The sequence below is a fragment of the Dicentrarchus labrax genome, unplaced genomic scaffold (assembly GCF_905237075.1).
Source record: "Dicentrarchus labrax unplaced genomic scaffold, dlabrax2021, whole genome shotgun sequence".
Taxonomy (NCBI): Eukaryota; Metazoa; Chordata; class Actinopteri; family Moronidae; genus Dicentrarchus; species Dicentrarchus labrax.
The window spans coordinates 5,693,815-5,715,227 of NW_026136701.1; the positions used below are offsets into that span (position 1 = coordinate 5,693,815).

The window sequence follows — 21,413 nt, forward strand, 5'->3', positions numbered from 1 at the left end:
ATTTTATCTACTGATTTTTCCAGAGCAAAGAATATTTGGGACACACTGGTACACTAAAGAATTCACCCACCAGCCATGTTGAAAAAGTCAACACTTTTACTAGCATTGTGGCAAAAAAAAAGGGTAAAAAAGGGTAAAAAATTAAAAAAATAATTGATAACATGCAGCTTTTGTAATGTTATCTACCTTCTTGCATGTGCCAAATGTGGCATCCGATATATTTTGTTGTGGTGGAAATGTGGATCATATTTTACTTTTGTGTGAATGCAGGTACATCATTTACTTTAAAACTCTACACCCAAGTGGCTTAATGAAGAATTATGCCCTGATTTTGTGGCTCTATTGTTCTATACCTTTGGGTGTAGACATGGGTGTACCGATTTCCAGTCAACAAGCAAGTATTTGTATGCATATATATCAGTAGTTGAATGAGAAAGTGCTAATGCTATGGAACTACATTATTCTGATGTGTTGGCCTGCTGGCAATTGGCTTCATGTGAGTTCAATCAAGCCTTAAATCACTGACTAGGTGCACCTGTGAAGTAACCCATACATAGGATGACTGATCACGCATGCTTAATTTTGTGTCCAACATGGAATGAAATGTTTGCACTCTCTGCACATTCACTGTCTGTAAAGACCAGTGATGTATTTAATAGAAATATTTAAAATCAAGACTCAAGTCTCTTTCTGTTCTCTGTGTGGGAGTGCTGCATTGTAACTTTTTCCTTGACTACCACACCAGAGAAAAATACTTTGTGCAGCTTTTTCGGAATTAACCAAGTAAAACATCAACCTATCCATTATATGTACTAGAAGACTGCAGGTCCCAAGGATTGAGCTAAAGTCAACGAGAAATTGAAAAGATTAAAGTGGGTTTTCACAAAACAAAGCAAGTCTGACATTTAGAGAAATTTCTCAGTTGTTACTAACACAGTAAAATGTCTTTCACTTGCAGGACAGGAGAAGACAAACTCTACTGTGTGGGTGCACAGAAATCCAGCCCGAGCAGACAGGTGTAGGATTAAGAAAGCAGTCCCACGCTGGGATCTAATCTGTACCCATTTATCCTGCACATTGGACAGATTGCCTGTATCACAGGGCTAACATACAGGCAGTCAAGCATTTACTGTTAGTCACACCTGTGAGAAATTTGGAGTCTCTGGTCAACCTAACCTGCATGTCTTTGGAGGAAAGCGGACATCCAGAGGAAAACTGGTATAGACCATAGAAACATACTGCGACTTCAAGTAGTTACTTGCAGGTTCATATTGTAGATTGGCTCCAAGTGTGCTTGAAGGTACATGATCACCAAAACAGAAAGAGAAACACAACATAAGGATGTTAACAAGCCATTTTCTCTCCACTTCTGGTTGCCTAGATGGAGACCAATCAGAAAAACGCAGAATGGCCAATCAGAAACAGTAGCCTTGGAAATAGCCAATTAGGCCTGTTTGTCTGTGAGGACAAAGGAAGTGATATTGCAGAGTGATTGCACCAGCGCCGAACTACACAAACATGCTCAAATGACACCTTGCTTGTTGCCTTCCAACCCTAATTTTCTAGGAGTGCAAGATCTTGATTGCATTGGTGCCAGCAAGAGAGGACGTCTCATTATTACACCAAAACAATCGCCACCTCAGAGGCAAAAAAACGAGATTTTGTTTTCATTAGGGAGCTATTGAGTCACCAGCTCTCAAGTCAAGGCCAACACACACACACACACACACACACACACACACACACACACACACACACACACACACACACACACATACATATGCACTAAGGCTCTAGTCTGGCAATTTTATTCAAAAGATTTGTACCTTACTCCAGTCCACTTAATGAAGCTGTAAATTTAGAGACATGAGAGCCTTTACAGTGCTCCTCTGAGAGCTGCTACAATGATCCTGGGACTGAGCTGGTTAATTAACTGATTATTTGCTTGGCTGGGAGCCACAGAGAAATAGGGTAGATGTGGAGAGAGACAAGAAGGAGTGGAATAGAGCGGACATTAGGAGAGAGGACGGAAGAGACTGCGAGTACAGAAGCAAAAAAGGAAAATAAACCACAATTGAGGAACATCGGGCTGGCCATAGTTGGCGATTGTTGGAACGGTGGCAAGACTAAGTGTGTGTTACAATGACAAGGCAGTTAAGCTAACATTAGTTGTAGTTCAGTGAAAGGGAGAAGCTTGAATTGAGAAGGCGTGTGTATTTACTCTAATATTTACTCTTTAATATTTATATAAGATCAAAAGACACTATTCAGTGTTGACTCCAATTTATTGCGGCAGATTGAGCAGGAGCAGAGAGGTTGTGTTGCTCCTTTTGATTCATATTTTTTTCTTTCTCATTTATCTTCAGAATGCATTCCTGACTTTGCATATTACAAACTAAATTTCCATTTCTATTTCTAATTTGTGATTAGAGACACATACATTAACAAACGTACATTATGGTGCTAATCAGGCCAAAAAAGGGAACGTTTGACGATCTCTTCAAAGGGCTCATAGGTTAACTCATTTGAGTGAGGCATTTTTCTAAAAGTGGAAAACATTTTAGTCTTATGTGTCTTATTACAAGTCTTATGTGGCACCTTCTGCTTCCAGTGCCTGCAAAGCTGGATCCACTGACTCCTTTTAAGCCATGGCATTAATCAAAAGCCTTTCCCTGATTCTTGCGTAGACTATTTCAAAATTAACTTTTCATGTCTACAAAATCACACATTTAAAAGTATGGTGCTACAATAGAATACACACAAACATGCACTGCAAATGTAGACGAAACACAGGTTCATGTTAGTGTCAAATTCTTAGTTTATTTATTAAAGTAGCCGTAGTTCTGATCTCCGTTGTAACTGTTTAAGAGGTCTAAGGTCAGTCAGTGTTTAGAGCTTCTTGCTGGTTCTCACCAGCACTACAGAACCGGCTTTAGAGGTCTAGAAAGAGACGGAAAAAGAAGTAAATTATTAAAGCAAGGATTATGTTATTCCAGTGCCTTATAGTGATTCCTTATCACAGAAGTGTAAGAAAAATGGATATGACTGTAATAGTTCCCAAAACAATTCCACTGGTAGTAATTATGTGCATTTTAGCTTGTGGCTGATACCTCTACAGTAAATGACCGTCATTAAACATACTGGAATACATATTTTCACTTTACAAAATGCATTAACTCAATTATAACCATAGGCCATTGTTCAATCTTTTTTTAGTCTTGAAATGTAAATCCTCAATAAAATATTTTTCAAATCCAAATCAACACATTGAACTACGAAGAGGTAACATTTTAGAGAATTATCTCACATTGACTCAGGTTTAAAACATAAAATGTGATTGCCTGTTAGATGCACTCATTTGCACTACTCTGTGTTTGAGTTTTTGTCGTTAGCAAATGCCTACCCCCGGCTGCAGAAATATAACATTAATGACTCTAATAATCCCTGCGGGGTGTTGAGTATAATAACTGCTGTCATCACGTTAGGTTCTAAGCACTAAAAGCCTAACTGATCGTGTTTACCTCGACGAGCTTGCCTCCGCAGATCTCAGAGGTGTGGTGGTAGTTGGGGAAGGCCACGCTCAGCTTGCCTCCCTCCATCTGCACTGTGGCCTGAAAGGACAGGTTATAATCAGGCAGGGGACCGGGGTACATTCATCCTCCCTTCAGTTTCTGCTTGGTTTATAATCACCTTGATGGATTTCTATTTCTGGAACTAAATAAGGTTAAAGGACAAGCTCTGGGCTCTTTGCTTCCTACCTTGAACTTCTTTCCTCCGATGGTCTCCATGTCGCACTCCTTGCTGATGGTGAATTTGTTGGTGACCTTGGCGTTTGTGGGGTAGATTTGGGTCCAGGAGAAGGTATCTCCGTCCTGGGTGACCTCTGTGATCAGCTTGTAGTCACGGCCCTTCTCAATGATGTCATCAGGGATACCTAGAGTTGGAAAAGATGGGGGTGTGAGGTTATAATAGCCAGAATTAGTCCAGGAAATCAGAGAGGACAGAGGTAAAATGAAATTGTTGTCGGCTGCAAAGGGTTTTAGATTCAGTCTCACCAAGCAGCTTGCAGAACTGATCATATCCCTCCTGGGACTCGGTTTCCCATCTTCCAGCAAAGGCCATTTTGGTGGTGTGGTGGGTGGAGGTGTGAGAGCAGAGATGCTGAGGCAAGCTGAGGGAAAAGCAAGGTACTGAGACAGAGACTGTTTCCTGTTTATATATCTCTCGCCACCTCCCTCATCTGCATGTGATGACTCAAGAGAGCAATTATAGCTGAAGATGATGACTACAATAGGCTACAAGGGAGAGGGCAATAACCTGCATAAATGGGCGTTTATGGAGTTCCCAAGCAGTGAGTAAAATGCTGACTGCTCATCAGGGCGAGCTGCTAGCTCACCTCCAGGTCAATGAACTCAATGGCTTTATAGCTGCACCCTCCACTTTTACTGCTGCAGTCTAAAATCAAATAAAGAGCTTTGTTTTAAAATACAACCCATCTATTTGAAGTAGTTTGTTATCTTACATTGTGAATGGTCTGATCTGTAAAAAGATCATCATATACTCATTCAAGGTTTACTCATGGGATGGCATTGAAAAAGAATATGACGAGACTTGAGTACATTCCAATACAGATAAACCCCAAGTTGGCTTTTGATTATTTGATTAATTGCACATTTGTTTGGGTGTTTGCACCACTTAAATATAATATAACTATATAGACTAGAATGAAATATACTTTAATGTCCTCGTAGGGAAAATAGTTTTGGACTCTGCAGTTCCACAAAAGATAAAAATACAGACATCAACATCTCAGCCGCACACATCTTCCAACAGTTTGCACATACACATACTACACACCTATACACATATAACACATACACACATAACTCCTGCATTGTAATGTAATGCTGTGATCATGACTAGTAGAGGGGTTGTGTGTCAAAATGTTGACTAATTTAGTGCAGGGCCGCCCAAAGTGGGTCCATACAGTTTTATTTGGCCTGCCAGATGTTTCTAGCAAAAAAATAAATTAATTCAAAGCAATTGTAATATAAATTGCAGTTCACACAGTTTTGTGATGTAAAACTGCTCTTCAAATATGTAGGATATTTAATTATTCAGTATTTTTTTATAACCTGAGCATTAGAGCATGTGTTTGAGCGAGGAAGTCAATCAGGTGTTTGCTTTAGGCCTGTGGCCCACCACATACGTTTCAGTTTTGGCCATCGACAATAAAAGGTTTGGGTCCTCCTGATTTAATGTAGGCTGTGCTCACTCCATATTTCTAAATTAAGTTGTGTTCAAGGATAGGACTGGGTGAAAGCAACCCAAAATATATGCAGTAATGTTATTGCCTACAGATAATTGAAAGAGCTCTGAGAGTAGATGTCTTGCAGCAAATTGAATAAAAGCAGCAAACTAGTGACAAAATCAAGCACTTCTTAAATCGTCCTTTAAGAACAACACAGTACACAGCCACACTGTTAAAAGAATTACAGTATAATGTTGCTTGTACACATTGGTGGCTGAAAATTGTCCATTAAGGTGACTACATGACTGAAGCACCTCTGGCTTTCAATTCTGACAAACTGTGAATAGGTAAAAGCTTTTGATGCTGCACTTAACTTCGATCTCACACAATGCAGCTATTTTCACAGACCACTGATAGCGTTTCCAAACCATGAAAAGTCAACATGGCCTTGGAGCTCTTTATAGAAACATAAAACATCATATTGGCCAACATCCTATAAAAGACACCCACTATCTCTCCTTTTACAGTCTCTCACACTTACACACACACACACATACATACACACAGAGGTCTTTGTGCAAAAGTGCACAAATGCAGTTTAAAAAACCCACTTCTCATCAGATTTAACATGGTATCTCCCCACTGCATCTACATCAGCTGGGTGAACTGTCTTCTACAGTATGACATGACATTGGTCTCAGGTTGACCTTTAACACTCTTGCGTTTGACCTTCCAGAATAAACTTGATGATGCAGCTTTTTACGCATAATATTCAAGCTCCTGTGTGAATTTGTTTTGCACGTTTCTTCAGTATTGTTCTGCAGTTGTTTTCCTTTCTATTATACCATGTTGAAAATGAATAGTTTAAATCAACTTTCATAAAGAAAAACATCAGCATGTACATGCTGAGCTTGAGGAAGGCAGTATATTTACTCAAGTACTGTAAATACTCTTGAGGCACTGGTATTTTAGTTGTATGTTATGGTGAATATTTTTGCTCAGCTACATTTATTTGACATCTTTAGTTACTAGTTACTTTTTAGATTCAGGTTATTTCATACAAAATATAAACAACTAGGCTACATTATGATGTGTTACTATAGATGAAGCTATCTGACAGTAATTACTAGGGTTAAGTGATTACTTAATGTATAATACGGAGTTGGCAGGGTGTGTAGGAATCAGTAGCATCTAGCAGTAAAGTTGCAGATTGCAAGCAACTGAATACTGATCACATCTTCATCTTTTTTAAACACTATAAATATAATTTTTGCTCTAGGGTGATTAATGGTAATGATATTCCAGCTGTCCAGTTAAATCCAATCTGTTATTTGGCATTAAACGACATTACTTTTTTGATGACATGTCTTCTACCGTAGAAGAGGACCTGTCATTAAAAAAGTTAGATAAAAATGGCTTGTTCTAAGGTAACAAAAACACAGTGATCTTTATTTTCAGGTGATTATACACTAATGAAAACATACGTATGAATACTTATATGCCATTTCTTCCAATAGATCCTCCTAGATGTTACTCACTGGACCTTTTAATGTACGGTCTTACTGATTTGGACATTTGTATACTTACATACAGCTCATGGTACATGTGTGAATACAGCTCTATTTTGAGGTAACTAGTGGGTGCAAATAAGCCATCACATGTCTGAAAAATAACCAGCTTGCAAACACATGAAAAGTGCTGGTTAGCTTTTATCAGATGTCCAAATATCAACCCTGCATTTAGTCATGTATTTTAATATTTCTTCTCTAAGTATAATGGTGGATAGGAACAACTTTTAGGTGCCTTTTTATATATTTTAATATTACTCAATTTATACAACTTGCAATGCAGAAATAAACCATCATGTCATATATTATATTACACTGTGTATCATATGGGGTAGCTTTAACCCTTTATAGGGCACTCATTGAAATAATTGGAAATTTAAAATGTAAACAAACCCTGGAGTGTTATTGGTGGATTTAAGAAGACATTTTTTCTTTTTTTCTTTTTTCAAAAAAGTTTCAGTTTTAGGCTGCAAATCAAAGTCAATGATGTCTAGGTGGGCTGGCACAACAACAATCTGTGGCACAGCAGGCCTCCTCTTCCCATAGAAGGACTGAGCAGACAGCTGCTGCAAAAGAAATATGCCACATCAATATACTATGAAAATATGTAATAAATAAGCCATAAGCAAATCAAGATCAAGCCCACTTTGAATTATTTGTGAAAGAAAGCCGTAACAGTGACGTGTATATTAGTATATCACTTATAAAAAAAAACCCCCACCAAAACATGCCATAGAAGTGTAATAAAAACTGTCATAAGGAAGTTACCTCGCCCAATAAAGGGGTTAAAGCATTTCTGAGAGTGCAATTGACTTTTAATTTGCAGTTATTGTTATTTAAAGTAAGATGATCACCACCTGGGGACATTCCATCTTTTCCTTTACTACTACACCACAACTTATCACATTTAGATGATACTGTATCTGCCACATGTGTCGAGCAAAACGCTGTACCAGACAAATAACTTGCATGCATAAATTGCAATTGCATAGTGAGAGTCCAGGGCTTTTTCAGGGAAATGTATGGTAAGTAGAAAGTGTGCTCAGATTTAGTTACAGGCTATATGTTAGGGCTGATGCAGTTTTCAGGCACTTGTTTCTTCTACCACAATTAGATTTTTTGCAGAATGTCCTGGATTAAAAGAATTAGCAATAATTCTCTCTTTTATTTGTCTCAAGGTCAAACCAAATCTAACCATTCACATCAGTGAATAGTGTGCAAAGTACAGGTGTAGAAGTTTATTGTTGAAGTTGTAACCTTGTGGTTACACTTTAATAGTAGGCTGTATTTAAAACTTTTGCTGGAACATTCCCTTTGTTTCTGATCTAAGTTCACAGAGTGTGAATTCTACGGGACAATAAGTAACTAGGGTTACTGGCCATTACCTAATGTCCAATCACACCTCGATGAAGTCATTCTTTACTTTTGCCTCTCTTCTTACTTTATGATAGGCGTCTTCCCATACATGTGAAAAAAGACAGAAATAAAGACGACTAAGCTGAACTGACGATGACTACGGAAAAACAAGAAAAGAAAAGAACAAGAATATGAACAAATGAACAAGGAGTTAACGAAGAACAAGAGAAGGGAATGGGGGAGGAAGAAGAGATTCTAAAGAAAGATACATATAGATAGATTCCTTTTATCTACAGCTATAAAGAGGGGATTTGCGATGGAGGAATTAAAGGAGGCGAGGCCTTGATATGCAAATGAGGTTGCTGCTAATCAAAGCAATAAGATTAGCCTTCCAAATTGAGATGAAGAAAGGCTCCATTATCTGGGCCGAGTGTCATGTTTAATAACGCGGAACGGCATGGTAATTCACTAGTGATGCAACTGTAGCCTATGTGGGTTAGTGTTTGTGTGCGTGTGTGTGTGTGTGTCAGAGGTGTGAAAGAAAAGAAAAAAACAGATATAGAGAGAATTAAACATGTGAAAGACAAATTGTGACCTTGTGCGCATGGTGGGTGTCACTCAGCGTGTGTATGTGTGTGTGTGTGTGTGGGGGTGCAAAAAGCTGGTTCTCATGAGAAAAAAGTGTGGGTGTGGGTGTATGCACATGCTTTGATGCAAAAGTTTTGTGCTCTGTTGTATAGAGAGATGAACACACATTAATTACTAAAAGTGCTGGATACAGGTGGACAGGTGGGACTGAATCAACTGCAGGTGGCACCAACAGGACTGCGAGACATAAAGAGGATTAACAGGAACACATTCCAACATGTGACTGACGAAACAGTGGAGAGTGACCTAGTTCAACTAGTGGCAGGAGCTGTTTTTTGCTGCTTTTCTCTCTACAGGTATAGTTTGTTAAAACGTTGATTAAAAAAAAAGAGTAGATTGGTGGTTAAAGGTACTGTCTGTTAATTTATTATACACAGTGGCACACCTCTGTAGCTAATTCCAGCTGTTGGAATTGTGCTAACTAAATAAAACGAACTAATTTGATATCCCTCGGTGCTCAAACAAGCATGGCAAAGTACTTATATCAGTAAAATGTATATACAGCTGTGCCAATCGCTCATTTTTAATTAATATTTGATACCCCTTGATGCCCATAGTGATAAACCCACAGAGAATTATCACCCAATTCTGCAATTCCCCTCAACCCTATAGAGTATTTCAGCGTCTTCTGGCTCATTGTTTTGGTTTTATGGGCAGCAACGTTTTTTTGGGGTTTGTTCTCACCGCTCTTATCAACAGTGCTTCGAGCTTCCGGACCACTGTAATACCCAACTTTCCACTCTGGAGGATCAGTAAAGGATTATCTTTAAAACCTACTGCACACTACCTGCTCAGCACCAAACTACAGCAACACAAAGTTAGCAGCTAGTTGGCTCTTCAGACTCTAAACGCTCCGTTTAGCAGCTAAAGAGCTAAATATTAGTGGAGAAAGAGCTAAATGGCAGGAAAGGAAAGCAAAAAAGTGAACAGATGGAGTAAAGGGAAGGGGAAGGATGAACATTTAGAAACATCTTCTTTGCAGCAAAGTGGTTCATTGCAAATAGGAGACATAAAAAAACGCTGGTGTGCAAGAGAGGCATCCAATTGTTTATAGTAATTATACCAGTCTATCACAACCAATTTGACCATGACTGTTGATGGCTGAAAAATGCTGCACATAGCACCTTTAACTCTGAAAAGCCTGACAGGGAGAGCTGCCTCAGTAACTTGGGCAATGAGCCAATATAACCATTAAACACTGAGGCAGAAATAGGCCACGGTAACCGCCAACAGTAAGCATTCTGTTGTTGTTATCTTTACTGATTCTCAATCCATCCTGACAGCCTTACCATCCTTTGGGGAAGGAAACGGCAGTCACTGGTGATTATAAAGCCCCCGCCGCCCCCTCCGCCTCCACCTCCACCCCTCATCCAGGGAGCCAAATTATGCCTGCATTAATATTTCATATTACACAGGACTTGCAGAGAAACCACATGTGTACTCAGCCCTTTGTCTTCATGTCAAATAAAATGTGCTCTGCAATCATCAGAGGGTGAACCGAGTTGGTGAGAGGAGGGGTGACAGCAGGAGGGGAGGAGGAGAAAGGAAGGGGTGGACTGAGATAAGAGGAAAGGATGACGGGAAGGAGAAAGGGGAAGAGAAGGAGGAGTGAAGCCAGGTAAAGAGTGGAGAGTTGAGGGGAAAGAAGAAGAAAAACCAGGTGGGAAGAATAGAGGGACAGAGAAGAGAAAATATATGGGTGAGAGGAGTGAGGAGATATGACAGCCAAGGATAGTAAAGAGAAGAGATCAGCAGACCAGATGAAAAGTCAAAGGAAAGAGGAGAAGAAAGGGCTGTTCAGAAATACCTTTGTGCTTTAAATAATGTAAAGAGGTGAAGGCATACGCTGGGCTGAACGGAGGACAAAGTGGTTTATAATAAATTTGGAGCAAGCCAGTGAACAGAGGTAATATTTTTAGTAAGCTTTTTAATTATCAGCTGATCTACATATTATATTTTCAAGAGAAAATGAAGTACTGTAAGATCATCACAGATTAAGGAGCTGAATGTATACGCATATTAAAGCTCCAGTGAGTAACATTTAGTAGGCAGAAATGGAATATAATATTCATATGTTTTCTTTAGTGTACAATCACCTGAATATTAGAACTGAGTTTTCGTTACCTTATAATGAGCCATTATGTACAGACAATGTAGGTCAGAACGGACAAACCAAACACTAGCCTTATAGGGCCTCTCACATTTTATGTGTTTTTCGCATCCATCCTACTTTCTCCTTCACACTTCACAGCCCGCTCTCATTCCCAGGTCATCAAATACAGCTGCTGCTTCATCGCCTCGATGCCACTAAATACACACCGTTCCTTTTAAATAACTGGTTTGATATTACTGAACTACTTATCTTCCTTGAATATTGTTAGTTATGAATCTGTTTATTAATATGTATTATATATTATATATATTTTGCTTCTCAACAGTTAAATATACCCACACACAGACACACTGGAATCTTACAAAATAGACTCCCCTTTAGTCATATAATTTATGCTAACCCTTGTTTTGTTTTTGTTTTTTGTTGTTGTTGTTGTTGTTGTTTTTTGTCACCCAATGCAGAAGGTCTGTCTTGTCTTTTTTTTTAACCTGTCTGTCTAATCTCAAAAATAAAAATAAGAATTTGACAGTCAAACTTTTACAAAAGTGTGTGAGTGAATGAATTTATAATCAGTTTGCATTAGTGAATGGGTTGTTACTCTGCTTCCCCTTCTTGAAGCTGTTGGAACTTATTGCAGGTCCTTTACCACTTAATTTTCAGAATTTATTTCCTTTAGACTTGCAATGGGAAGGTGTACATTGTCATTCTTGAGGGGGTCTTCATGCTGAAAACGGCAGGTCTACCAGGGTCAGTTGGAAAATCCACTGCGGTGTCCCTTCTGGACCAGGAGCTGAGCTCTGTCTCTCTCTGTTTCAGATCATCCTGAAGCAGCTGGTGGACGTAGCCATCGACATGCACTCAAAGGGGGTCTTCCACCGGGACATTGAACTCCAAAATGTCCTGTTCCAGCTGGAGTCCGGTCCCCAAGAATGCGTGTCATTGACTTTGGCTGTGGCACCATCAGAGATATCTTACACTTCCTTCTGGGGTATGATAGCACTGTTTTAATTTTTGCTGAGTGGACATGAACGTTTCACCGCCACTGACTTCATCCACGACCCATTAATAAACTTTCGACAGCTAAGACACACACACACACACACACACACACACACACACACACACACACACACACTAATACACAAACATATTTATTCTTTTTATTTCAAGTTTTTCCATTAGATCACTGCAAGTGTCCACTTAAACCTTTGGTCTCCTGCTTTCTCTCTTTTAGATGTAAAGATTCTGCTCCATATGTGTCCACTTAAATGATTTAAAGAGAAAGGAAAGAGAAAAAGATAAGCAGAGAAAGATAAAAAGATAAACACAATGAAGATAAACATAAAAAATAATTAAATTAAAATTAAAATTGAAATCAACTCTGCAATAGCACAAAATAAAAGAATTCAATTTGGACTCTTAAACATCAGATCTCTGTCATCTAAAGCTGTACTAGTGAATGAATTAATATCAGATAATGATATTGATTTACTTTATCTTAGTCCTGGCTGTGCCATGAAGAATATGTTAGCCTCAATCAATCCACTCCCACCAGTCATATTAATACTCACATTCCCAGAGGAACCAGCGAGGAGGTGGAGCTGCAGCCATATTCAACTCAAGCCAATTAATTAATCCTGAATCTAAACTAAATTATAACTCCTTGTTCTTAGTCTTTCACACCCGACGTGGAAAACACTGCAGCCAATCCTATTTGTTACAGGGTACCGCGCTCCTGGCCCATACTCTGAATTTCTTTATTACTCTATCTGAATTTTTTATGTATGTAATACATACATACATATGTAATATTTTTTTTAAGTTTATTCCTTAAAACAGATAAAGTAATTATTCGTGATTTTAATATTCATGTGGATGTCGATAATGACAGCCTAAGTCATCCATTTATCTCTTTTGACTCTCTCTGTTTGACTCAATTGGCTTTTGTCAGAGTGTAAATAAACCCACTCATTGTTTTAATCCCACCCTTTACCTCGTTCTATCATATGCCATTGATATTGAACATTTAATAGTCTTCCCACATAATCCTTTTTTATCTGACCATTATTTAATAAGCTTTGAATTCCTATTACTGGACTACAAGCCATTAGGCAAAACTTCCTACAGCAGATGTCTATCTGACAGTGCTGTAGCTAAATTTAAGGAGGCGATTCCATCTGTATTAAATTCAGTGTCATGTCTCAGTATAACAGAGTCCAATGATAACCTTAGTCCCTGCCAAATTGATCATCTTGTTATTAGTGTTGCAGGCTCACTGCAAACAACACTCAACTCTATTGGCCCTATAGAAAGGAAAATATTAAAACATAGTATCAGAATCAGAATCAGAATTTTGTTTAATGCCAAGTAGGTTTTTACGCCTACAAGGAATGTGACCTGGTGCAGTTGGTGCATAAAATGTACACATATACAAATACAAATATACAAATATACAATTATTCAAATCACACAAAAATCACACAGAAAAATAAAGTACTTTCAAAAAATAAATAGATAAAGATAAGAAGAGAAAGAGAAAGCTGTGCAGAAGAATGTGGGTGCATTAATGTAATGCATACTTTATATACAGGGTGGGTATAAGAGTCAATGACAGTGGGTAATCCGGGCCTTGTTAAGGAGGCCAGCTGCAGACGGGAAGAAACTGTTTTTATTGCGAGACGTTTTAGTCCTGATGGACCGCAGCCTCCTGCCAGAGGGAAGTATCTCAAAGAGATTGTGACCGGGGTGGGAGGGGTCAGCCACAATCTTACCTGCACGCTTTCTGGTCCTAGAGGCGTGCAGGTCCTGGAGGGATGGTAGATTGCAGCCGATCACCTTCTCAGCTGATCGAATGATACGCTGCAGTCTGCCCTTGTCCTTGGCAGTGGCCGCAGCGTACCAGATGGTGATGGATGAGGTGAGGATGGACTCGATGATGGCGGTGTAGAAGTGCACTGTCATTGTCTTTGGCAGGTTGAACTTCTTCAGCTGCCGCAGGAAGTACATCCTCTGCTGGGCTTTCTTAGAGAGGGAGCTGATGTCCAGCTCCCACTTGAGGTCCTGGGTGATAATGGTACTCAGAAAGTGGAAGGACTCCACAGAGTCAACTGGGGAGTCACACAGGATGATGGGGGCGGGTGGGGCTTGGTTCTTCCTAAAGTCCACAACCATCTCCACTGTTTTTAGAGCGTTTAGCTCCAGGTTGTTCTGGCTGCACCAGGTCACCAGATGGTCAATCTCCCATCTGTAGGCAGACTCATCTCCACCAGAGATGAGCCCAATGAAGGAGGTGTCATCCGCAAACTTCAGGAGCCTGACGGACTGGTGACTGGAGGTGTAGCTGTTAGTATACAGGGAGAAGAGCAGAGGAGAAAGAACGCAGCCCTGAGGGGATCCGGTGCTGATGGTCTGGCAGTCAGAGACATTTTTCCCCAGCTTCATGTGCTGTTTCCTGTCAGAAAGGAAGTCTGTGATCCACCTGCAGGTGGAGTCAAGCACAGTGAGCTGGGAGAGCTTGTCCTGTAGCAGAGCAGGGATGATGGTGTTAAACGCAGAAGTCCACAAACAGGATCCTGGGGTACATTCCTGGGGAGTCCAGATGCTGCATCATGTTATAACCACCAAACCAACTGGAAGAATCCTGTTTAATCTGGCAAGATAGTCTTAAAACTTAAACTTAAAATCATTAACCGACGCAAATAAAAACAACCCCAGGTTTCTTTTCAGAGCTGCAGCCAGGCTGACAGAGAGTCACAGCTCTATTGAGCCATTAGCCAGTAGCAACAACTTCATGAGCTTCTGTAATAATAAAATTCTTACTATTAGAGACAACATGAATTACCTCCTGCCCTCAACAGTTACCAATGTCTCTTCAAACACAGGAATCTTAACAACTGTCATGCATATATCTGCTTTTATCCAATCAACCTTCACCAACTAACTTCAATGATTTCTTTATCTAAGCCATCGACCTGTCTCTTAGACCCCATCCAAACTAGGCTGCTGAAAGAAGTCTTCTTTCCCAGATATGATCAATCTGTCTTTATTGTCAGGCTATGTACCACAGTCCTTTAAAGTAGCAGTAATTAAAGCTCTTCTTAAAAAGCCCACTGTTGATCCAGGGGTTTTAGCCTCATGTGAGTCCTGGACCATCCCTTAGTTATGCTGCTATAGGCCTAGACTGTCGGGGGACTTCCCCTGACGCACTGAGCTGCTCTCTCTTCCTCTTTCTCTCTATCTGCACACATTCATGTCCCATTAATGCATGTCACTAACTTCACTTCTTCCCTGGAGTTTCTGTGCTTTCTCATCTCACAGGTTCTCATGGATCCAAGATCATGGTTGATTATGCTTCCTGCCGTGGTCCTGCTTGATCCCTACTACTGATATAATTGTTCATCTTTATTCATTATTTGGATCAAAATTGATCCTAATGATTTATAAACCCTTTCTTTAATGTGGAAATAATCTGATCTCTGAGCAAAGTCTGTAAGTGATTTTCCTGCAGGTTATGTTGGGCTATTATGTAGCTTGAGTGTAATATCACAGAGATATGTGGTGAACTTACTGTTATCTTTATGAACAATGTGATAGGAATGATCAATTACAGGTGTGAGGAATTAATTGCCAGATCATAGCAACCTTCAGAGTTTCTTTCTGTTGACGCCAAAACATCTAAATTTCTTCTGCATATGGCCAAAATACTAAAATATAGAATCGCTAAATATTATCAAAGTGTTACTAAAGTTTATCCAGGCATTATGACCCTGTCTTCTTCTAAGGCTGGACAGAGAGATGACAAACAATAAGTCAACCTATAATTGCCTTAAATGCAATTTTTAATTCAGCATGTGTACTGTATAAAATTAACATAAATGGAGCTCCATGTTCATACAATTAGACTGGATGTACACCTCATTAACTTGAAGAAAGGGTACAGTCAATACTATTTTCTGTAATTTTCACTCTCCAAAATTGTTTTTGCAATTGAATTTGTCTTTGGAGAAAAAATGACATTGAGAGAGAACGAGAGCAATTTCTGAATAAATTACAGTTAAAAATAACCACCCATGAACCCGAACCCAAGTTGTACACAACAAAACAGCTCAAAACTAGCCAATTCATTTGTCTGGAACCCAGCTCAGGTGGCAGGACACCAGTGTGGAGCAGATCCAAACAACATAAACATTATCTTTACCGTAATATAGAGAATACAATATTTGTTGAAATTGATGCTGAACATAAATACCATGAAATTTCAGGATGCACCAGAATTATTGGCACTCTCAATGATCTTGTCACATCATGGAGTGGATGTTAGTTTGACAGCTATTTTTCAAGTTAATCAGAAGATCAATTTTAAACAGTTTTTTTTCATCGTTCTTAATTTTTAATGATGAAACACTGGCTATTTAATCAATATTTAATATATCTTATCTCAATAAAACAGAACCATGAACATTTTCATCTAGTTATGGTTTAATGGTCTTCTACCTGGGATCTGTGGACTCTATGGAGTCCCTGAGGGTCCTGGGGAGTCCCAGAATAATGGGGAGTATTTTAATTTCTAAAGTTGCCCGTGGATGTTGAATACTGTCTGTTTTCTTAAACAGTTTGGAATAATATCTCGCGGGATCCCTGAGATGCTGAGGCTACATTTAATTAAATATGGGTCTGGCCCAAAATGTATCAATTTGGGGGTTTTTGACCCAAAAAAGTTTAAAACCAATTTTTTTTATTAAAAAAAAATTTTAAAAAAGTCATTTTAAAATTAAAAGTCATGGGATCACCAAAGTTATTACAATTCATCCTAAGGGCAACAATTCCAAAATGTGTTGAAACATTTCACTTTAAACCACAAATGTGAACCTCACACTGCAAAAATATATGGCATGCTTAAGGTGTGAAAGAGGCCAGTCTTAACTGTACTGCAGATAGACCTGCTTCTGGTGGAAATGTAGCTATAAAACACATTTTTCTATATATAATATTCCTGTATATGAATACAAACAAATACAACAAAACCTCATTATAGTGAACATGAAAATAGTGTTATCTCAAAGGTTGACGTGTCTTGTTTGCTTTGCAGCTGATCATGATACAGTTGGATACTTGTGATTGAATGGATCAATCTAAATTAAGTGTAGAGAATTTTGAGGAGAGATAAACTATATCGTTTTGCCTGGCCAGGATCATGTGACACTCACCTCCTGTAGCCTTAAAGGTCTGCTTAAAATTTTGAGAATGAAATAGAAGAAAACCGTGTACTTTTTAGTTGTGAATGTGAATAGATGTGATTACAGAAATGCGTCACAGTTTAGGCACAGTGATTGGTTTAGTAATTGGCTGAAGGCTTTCAAGTATCTTGTGTGGGTTTTGTGGGGCCAAAGATAGTAATTTTCATTTTGAATCTGTTATTTGACATGCAGCATTTACTGGAAATACACACAAAGAAATCAATTCTGCAATGAACATCTTAGAGGTGACTGACGTGAATGCAAAAAGAATCATTCTGGAACAATTAAATCTATTTTTTAAAGGTACATACAGTAACTACATCACCCTCAAGTGGCACTGAGATTTTTTTATTAGTGTGAATTTCCATGTGACAGAAAGCTGCTCACAATTTAGTCCCAGATGTTCCCTTTGTGGATCTTTGGAGTGGTAAAGTGGCCTGACCATGATAAATGATTTTATCCTTCCCAAAAAGAAGCATTTGGTCAGTGATGCTTATTAGGAAAGTCTCCACACTGTCACACTCCCTCCCTCCCTGTGTGCTGTCCTCATCCTCTACTTCTGAGTGCAAATAATCAAACCTTTTCCAAAAATGTAATGGCGGACAAAAGTTTCAGAGTCAGTCTGTATTTATTTTTAAAACTTGCAACAGTTTTGGATGAAAAATACGGACTTGGTTTGCAAAGGCTTTAACGCTCACCATAGCTTACTAGTTCTCTCAATTTTGCGGTTGCGAAGATGCCTGCTAGCACTAAATACAAAATATAACTAAGGCTGACGGGAAGGTTGTTAATTTTGCAGGTAGTCATAAACCGAAGTGATGATTAAGGATCTGAAGTTATTACAATTCATTCTCTCATTCTCAATCCAATCAATAGTTGTTGAGATTTTTCACTAAAAAGCAAAAATGTAAAAAAAAAAAAAAAAGAAAGGAGAAGCACTAGAAGGAAAGGCAGGGAATCACCAAAGCCAGTAAGGTATATCATTTGGGAACCATAAATGTCTGTACAAAATTTCATGGCAATCCATCCAATTGTTTTTGAGATATTTCAGTTTGGACCAAAGAAGTGGGCGGACCTACCGACAATGCCATCCCTGCAGCCTCGCAGCTAGCATGGTTAAAAAGTGACAGCTATACCAGATATCAATTTGGACTAAAAGGGCAAATTAGAATCAGGTTCATGCAAATATGAATCAAATTAAATAATACCCAGTGGGCCCGAGTCCCTCTGAAACAAATCTCTTTATGCCTGAGATTGTCTGACCCGCAACAAACAATAAAGGCCATAAATCAAGCTATCTGCCTGTCAAGATAAATGGCACATCCCCCTTATAACTTTGATAACACAGATACAGGTGGCATTGGGTTCATCCCATTGTCCACAAATGAGGATGGTGTCACCAACAGATGGGGCTTCTCACAACACACATGGACACGCACATACGCACAGACACGAGTGATGACAAAGTAACTGATGTTTTTTTTTTTGACAGATGTGATTTATACTTGAGGTTTGAAGAGAGAGAGGGGAAAAAGACCTTCTCTTCTCCAAGAGTCTGTATTGGCCACTACTTAGAACATCATGCTTAATTACACACACAGACACACACACACTTGACAGGGAGCTACTAGCTGGTTGGTTGGCTGATTAACACTAGCCTGTCTGTATTGAGTGTGCTCCCATCACAGTGAGATTGCTGCAGCCTCTTGTTAACCCTCATTGTATGAAACAACCCAGTGGCTCACCTTCAAGCACACTTATCATCCTCTTATTCCCAAACCTCTCTCACTATTGACAATTATGTGTGTGTGTGTGTGTGTGTGTGTGTGTGTGTGTGTGTGTGTGTGTGTGTGTGTGTGTGTGTGCGCGCACACTTGTGTGTGAGTGTGTATCTCTGTCCCTCTCACTAGCTAGGAAGTTAGCAGCAGCAGCTTCAAGAGTGCTTCAATAACCTCTCCCTCTAACCTGATTATTAATTACAGTCTGCCTTTAGCTGACCACAGCCCAAACACTGTCTAACACTGTTACCAAGGAGACCGACACAGAGTCATTCACAAACAAGATTCAGGAAACACAGATTTAAGCAGGCTCACAGCACTGTGGTTGCTCCTTTTTTACTTTTCATTTGGCCCATGTCTGTATCAACCGCGGCATCAAAAGTTATTCAATCATGTCAAATATAAGTGAAAAGTGTTAATGGTTAGGTGACACCTGTAACTAGCTTGGCGTCGTCTCAAAAGCACCGTAACTCTCTAACCACTCAAGATGAAACCCAGAAATGTAAGTTGATCAACGCGACTGTGTGCCAGACAGTCAGTCATGCCTGAGCTGTATGGCACTCAGCAGTAATCAACCTGGAGCTGTGCCTGCAGTGAGGCTGAGGGACATCACTCTTTAAATGGGCTTCTGGCAATCAGCTGTGTGTGTGTGTGTGTGTGTGTGTGTGTGTGTGTGTGTATGTGTGTGTGTGTGTGTGTGCTTGTATCACACTTGTGTTGAGATGGAGAGCAGATTAAGTACTTGCCAGCAGCAAAATATGGCGTATAATGCTACACAAGTGTGCTCTGTGTTATTTTAGTACTGGCCATACGGTGCTGTTTTACAGTCAGTAACTCACAGCCTGCAAAATGCTTACTGTCTGATGTCAGCCAAGTGTCAGACATCATGCAGCCTTCAGAAGAGCTTTTTATCTACCAATAAAGAAAGTGGGCCAAACCTGCTTTATCACCAAAGTGAAGTTTGTATCCTTGAGGCCTAACAAATGTCTTAATCCCCATTTTTAAAACGTTTAAAAAGTGTTTGTAAAAGGTTCTAGATCAGTGCAGGGATGAATGCAAAAGCATCCTCATGTTCATGGGGATCCCCAGTCATACAAACATTGCTCCATAGCACTACTAGTGGTTGAAAACTTGCCACTGGGGTCATTTTCCTATGTTATAAAGCACTGTGCTGTTTCAGGATATGATGAAATAGGATCCAGGAAGTCCAGTTTGAGCAACAGATACATGAGTCTGAAGGTTTATCAGAAGTATAAAAAAGTGTATAGTGGGTCTCAGACAGGATTTTACAGCTCTGGAAAGTTGTGACAAGCATTTTATCATGCATGCACAACATTTCCCCTGTGCTGCTGTTTCAAACTTGAATTTATCCCACAGGGGATCAATAAAGGAACATCTTATCTTATTCATGCAAATGCAAGGTAAAGAGTAGAGATACAGCATTTATGTTACAAAGTAACTGCCAGGAATGTAATGTATTGAATGAAGTTGACTGGACACTGTAGGGCCTTGCCAAATGACATTGCACTGCATTGCAAAAAGAGTCAGGTTACTTCAGCTTTTTTTCATAGACGATCCTATAGATATACTTGCTTCCTAACCAATTTCTGAGGACGATATGCGAGGAAGCCTGCACGCACACACAAATGCGCAGTTAAAAGCAAGTATACTTCCTGCCTAAGACAGCCCATAGCCTTGATCCTTCTGGTCTTGCTGTCTTGAAATGGCTGTACATCTGTGTGAAGGAAACCTTTTCAGGGATGAATGGGTTGAATATGTGGTGTACTTCCCAAAGCTTCAGCAATGTTTGCATTTGCTGAGCGCAGAATGGTGTAAGTGTTTTACTTCATGCTGCAGCTCTAATGTTGAACTTGCTCAGCAGGGACATGGACAGCTTTAAAACAGTCATATATTCCTTCAACATTATACAACCATGAAATCAGCTATTACAATGACCCACAGAAGATGGCTTCTGAACTTGATCCAGATCTAGTACCATGCTCAACAGCTCTCAAAACACAAGTTTTGATGCAATTGGTTTTTACTGGCAGTCCTGTTACAGTATACTTATTTAAAGGGCACACTGTAAGGTCCAGTAAGCCAATTTTACAGAGCCATAGAACTGATGCACATTGATGGCATGCTGTTATCATTAGCTACACCAATCCTCTTCCTGCTGTAATATTTAAAAACTTTTTTGCAAACAGTGCCGTCAAGTTGTTTTGTGCTGCTTTGAAAATCTCAAACGTAAAAGGCAGATTCACCGAACTTTGTTGAGAGAAGAGTTGCCGCATTGTGCTGACGGGTATTAAAGTGGCTGCCTCTGGAACTTTGATTTAGTCACTTCAAAGTGCTTTTTCATGTGGTCTTCTGTTTTGTCTGCTTCCCCCCACCCCCCCGTTGAGTTTGGAACAGAGGACAGTCAAAACCAATATGCTGCTGGAGATAAAAGAAGAGAAACAG

General features: G+C 39.4%; 1 protein-coding gene across 1 annotated transcript; it reads right to left on the reverse strand.

Moving 5' to 3' along the window:
• Positions 1-2,800: 2,800 nt before the first annotated feature.
• On the reverse strand, positions 2,801-4,261 carry LOC127361862 (gastrotropin-like). The gene is given in 6 exon segments (XM_051396911.1): positions 2,801-2,940; positions 3,522-3,611; positions 3,759-3,934; positions 4,056-4,133; positions 4,136-4,222; positions 4,225-4,261. Coding segments are annotated over 6 exon segments (504 nt in total). The 5' UTR covers positions 4,247-4,261; the 3' UTR covers positions 2,801-2,889.
• Positions 4,262-21,413: the final 17,152 nt, after the last annotated feature.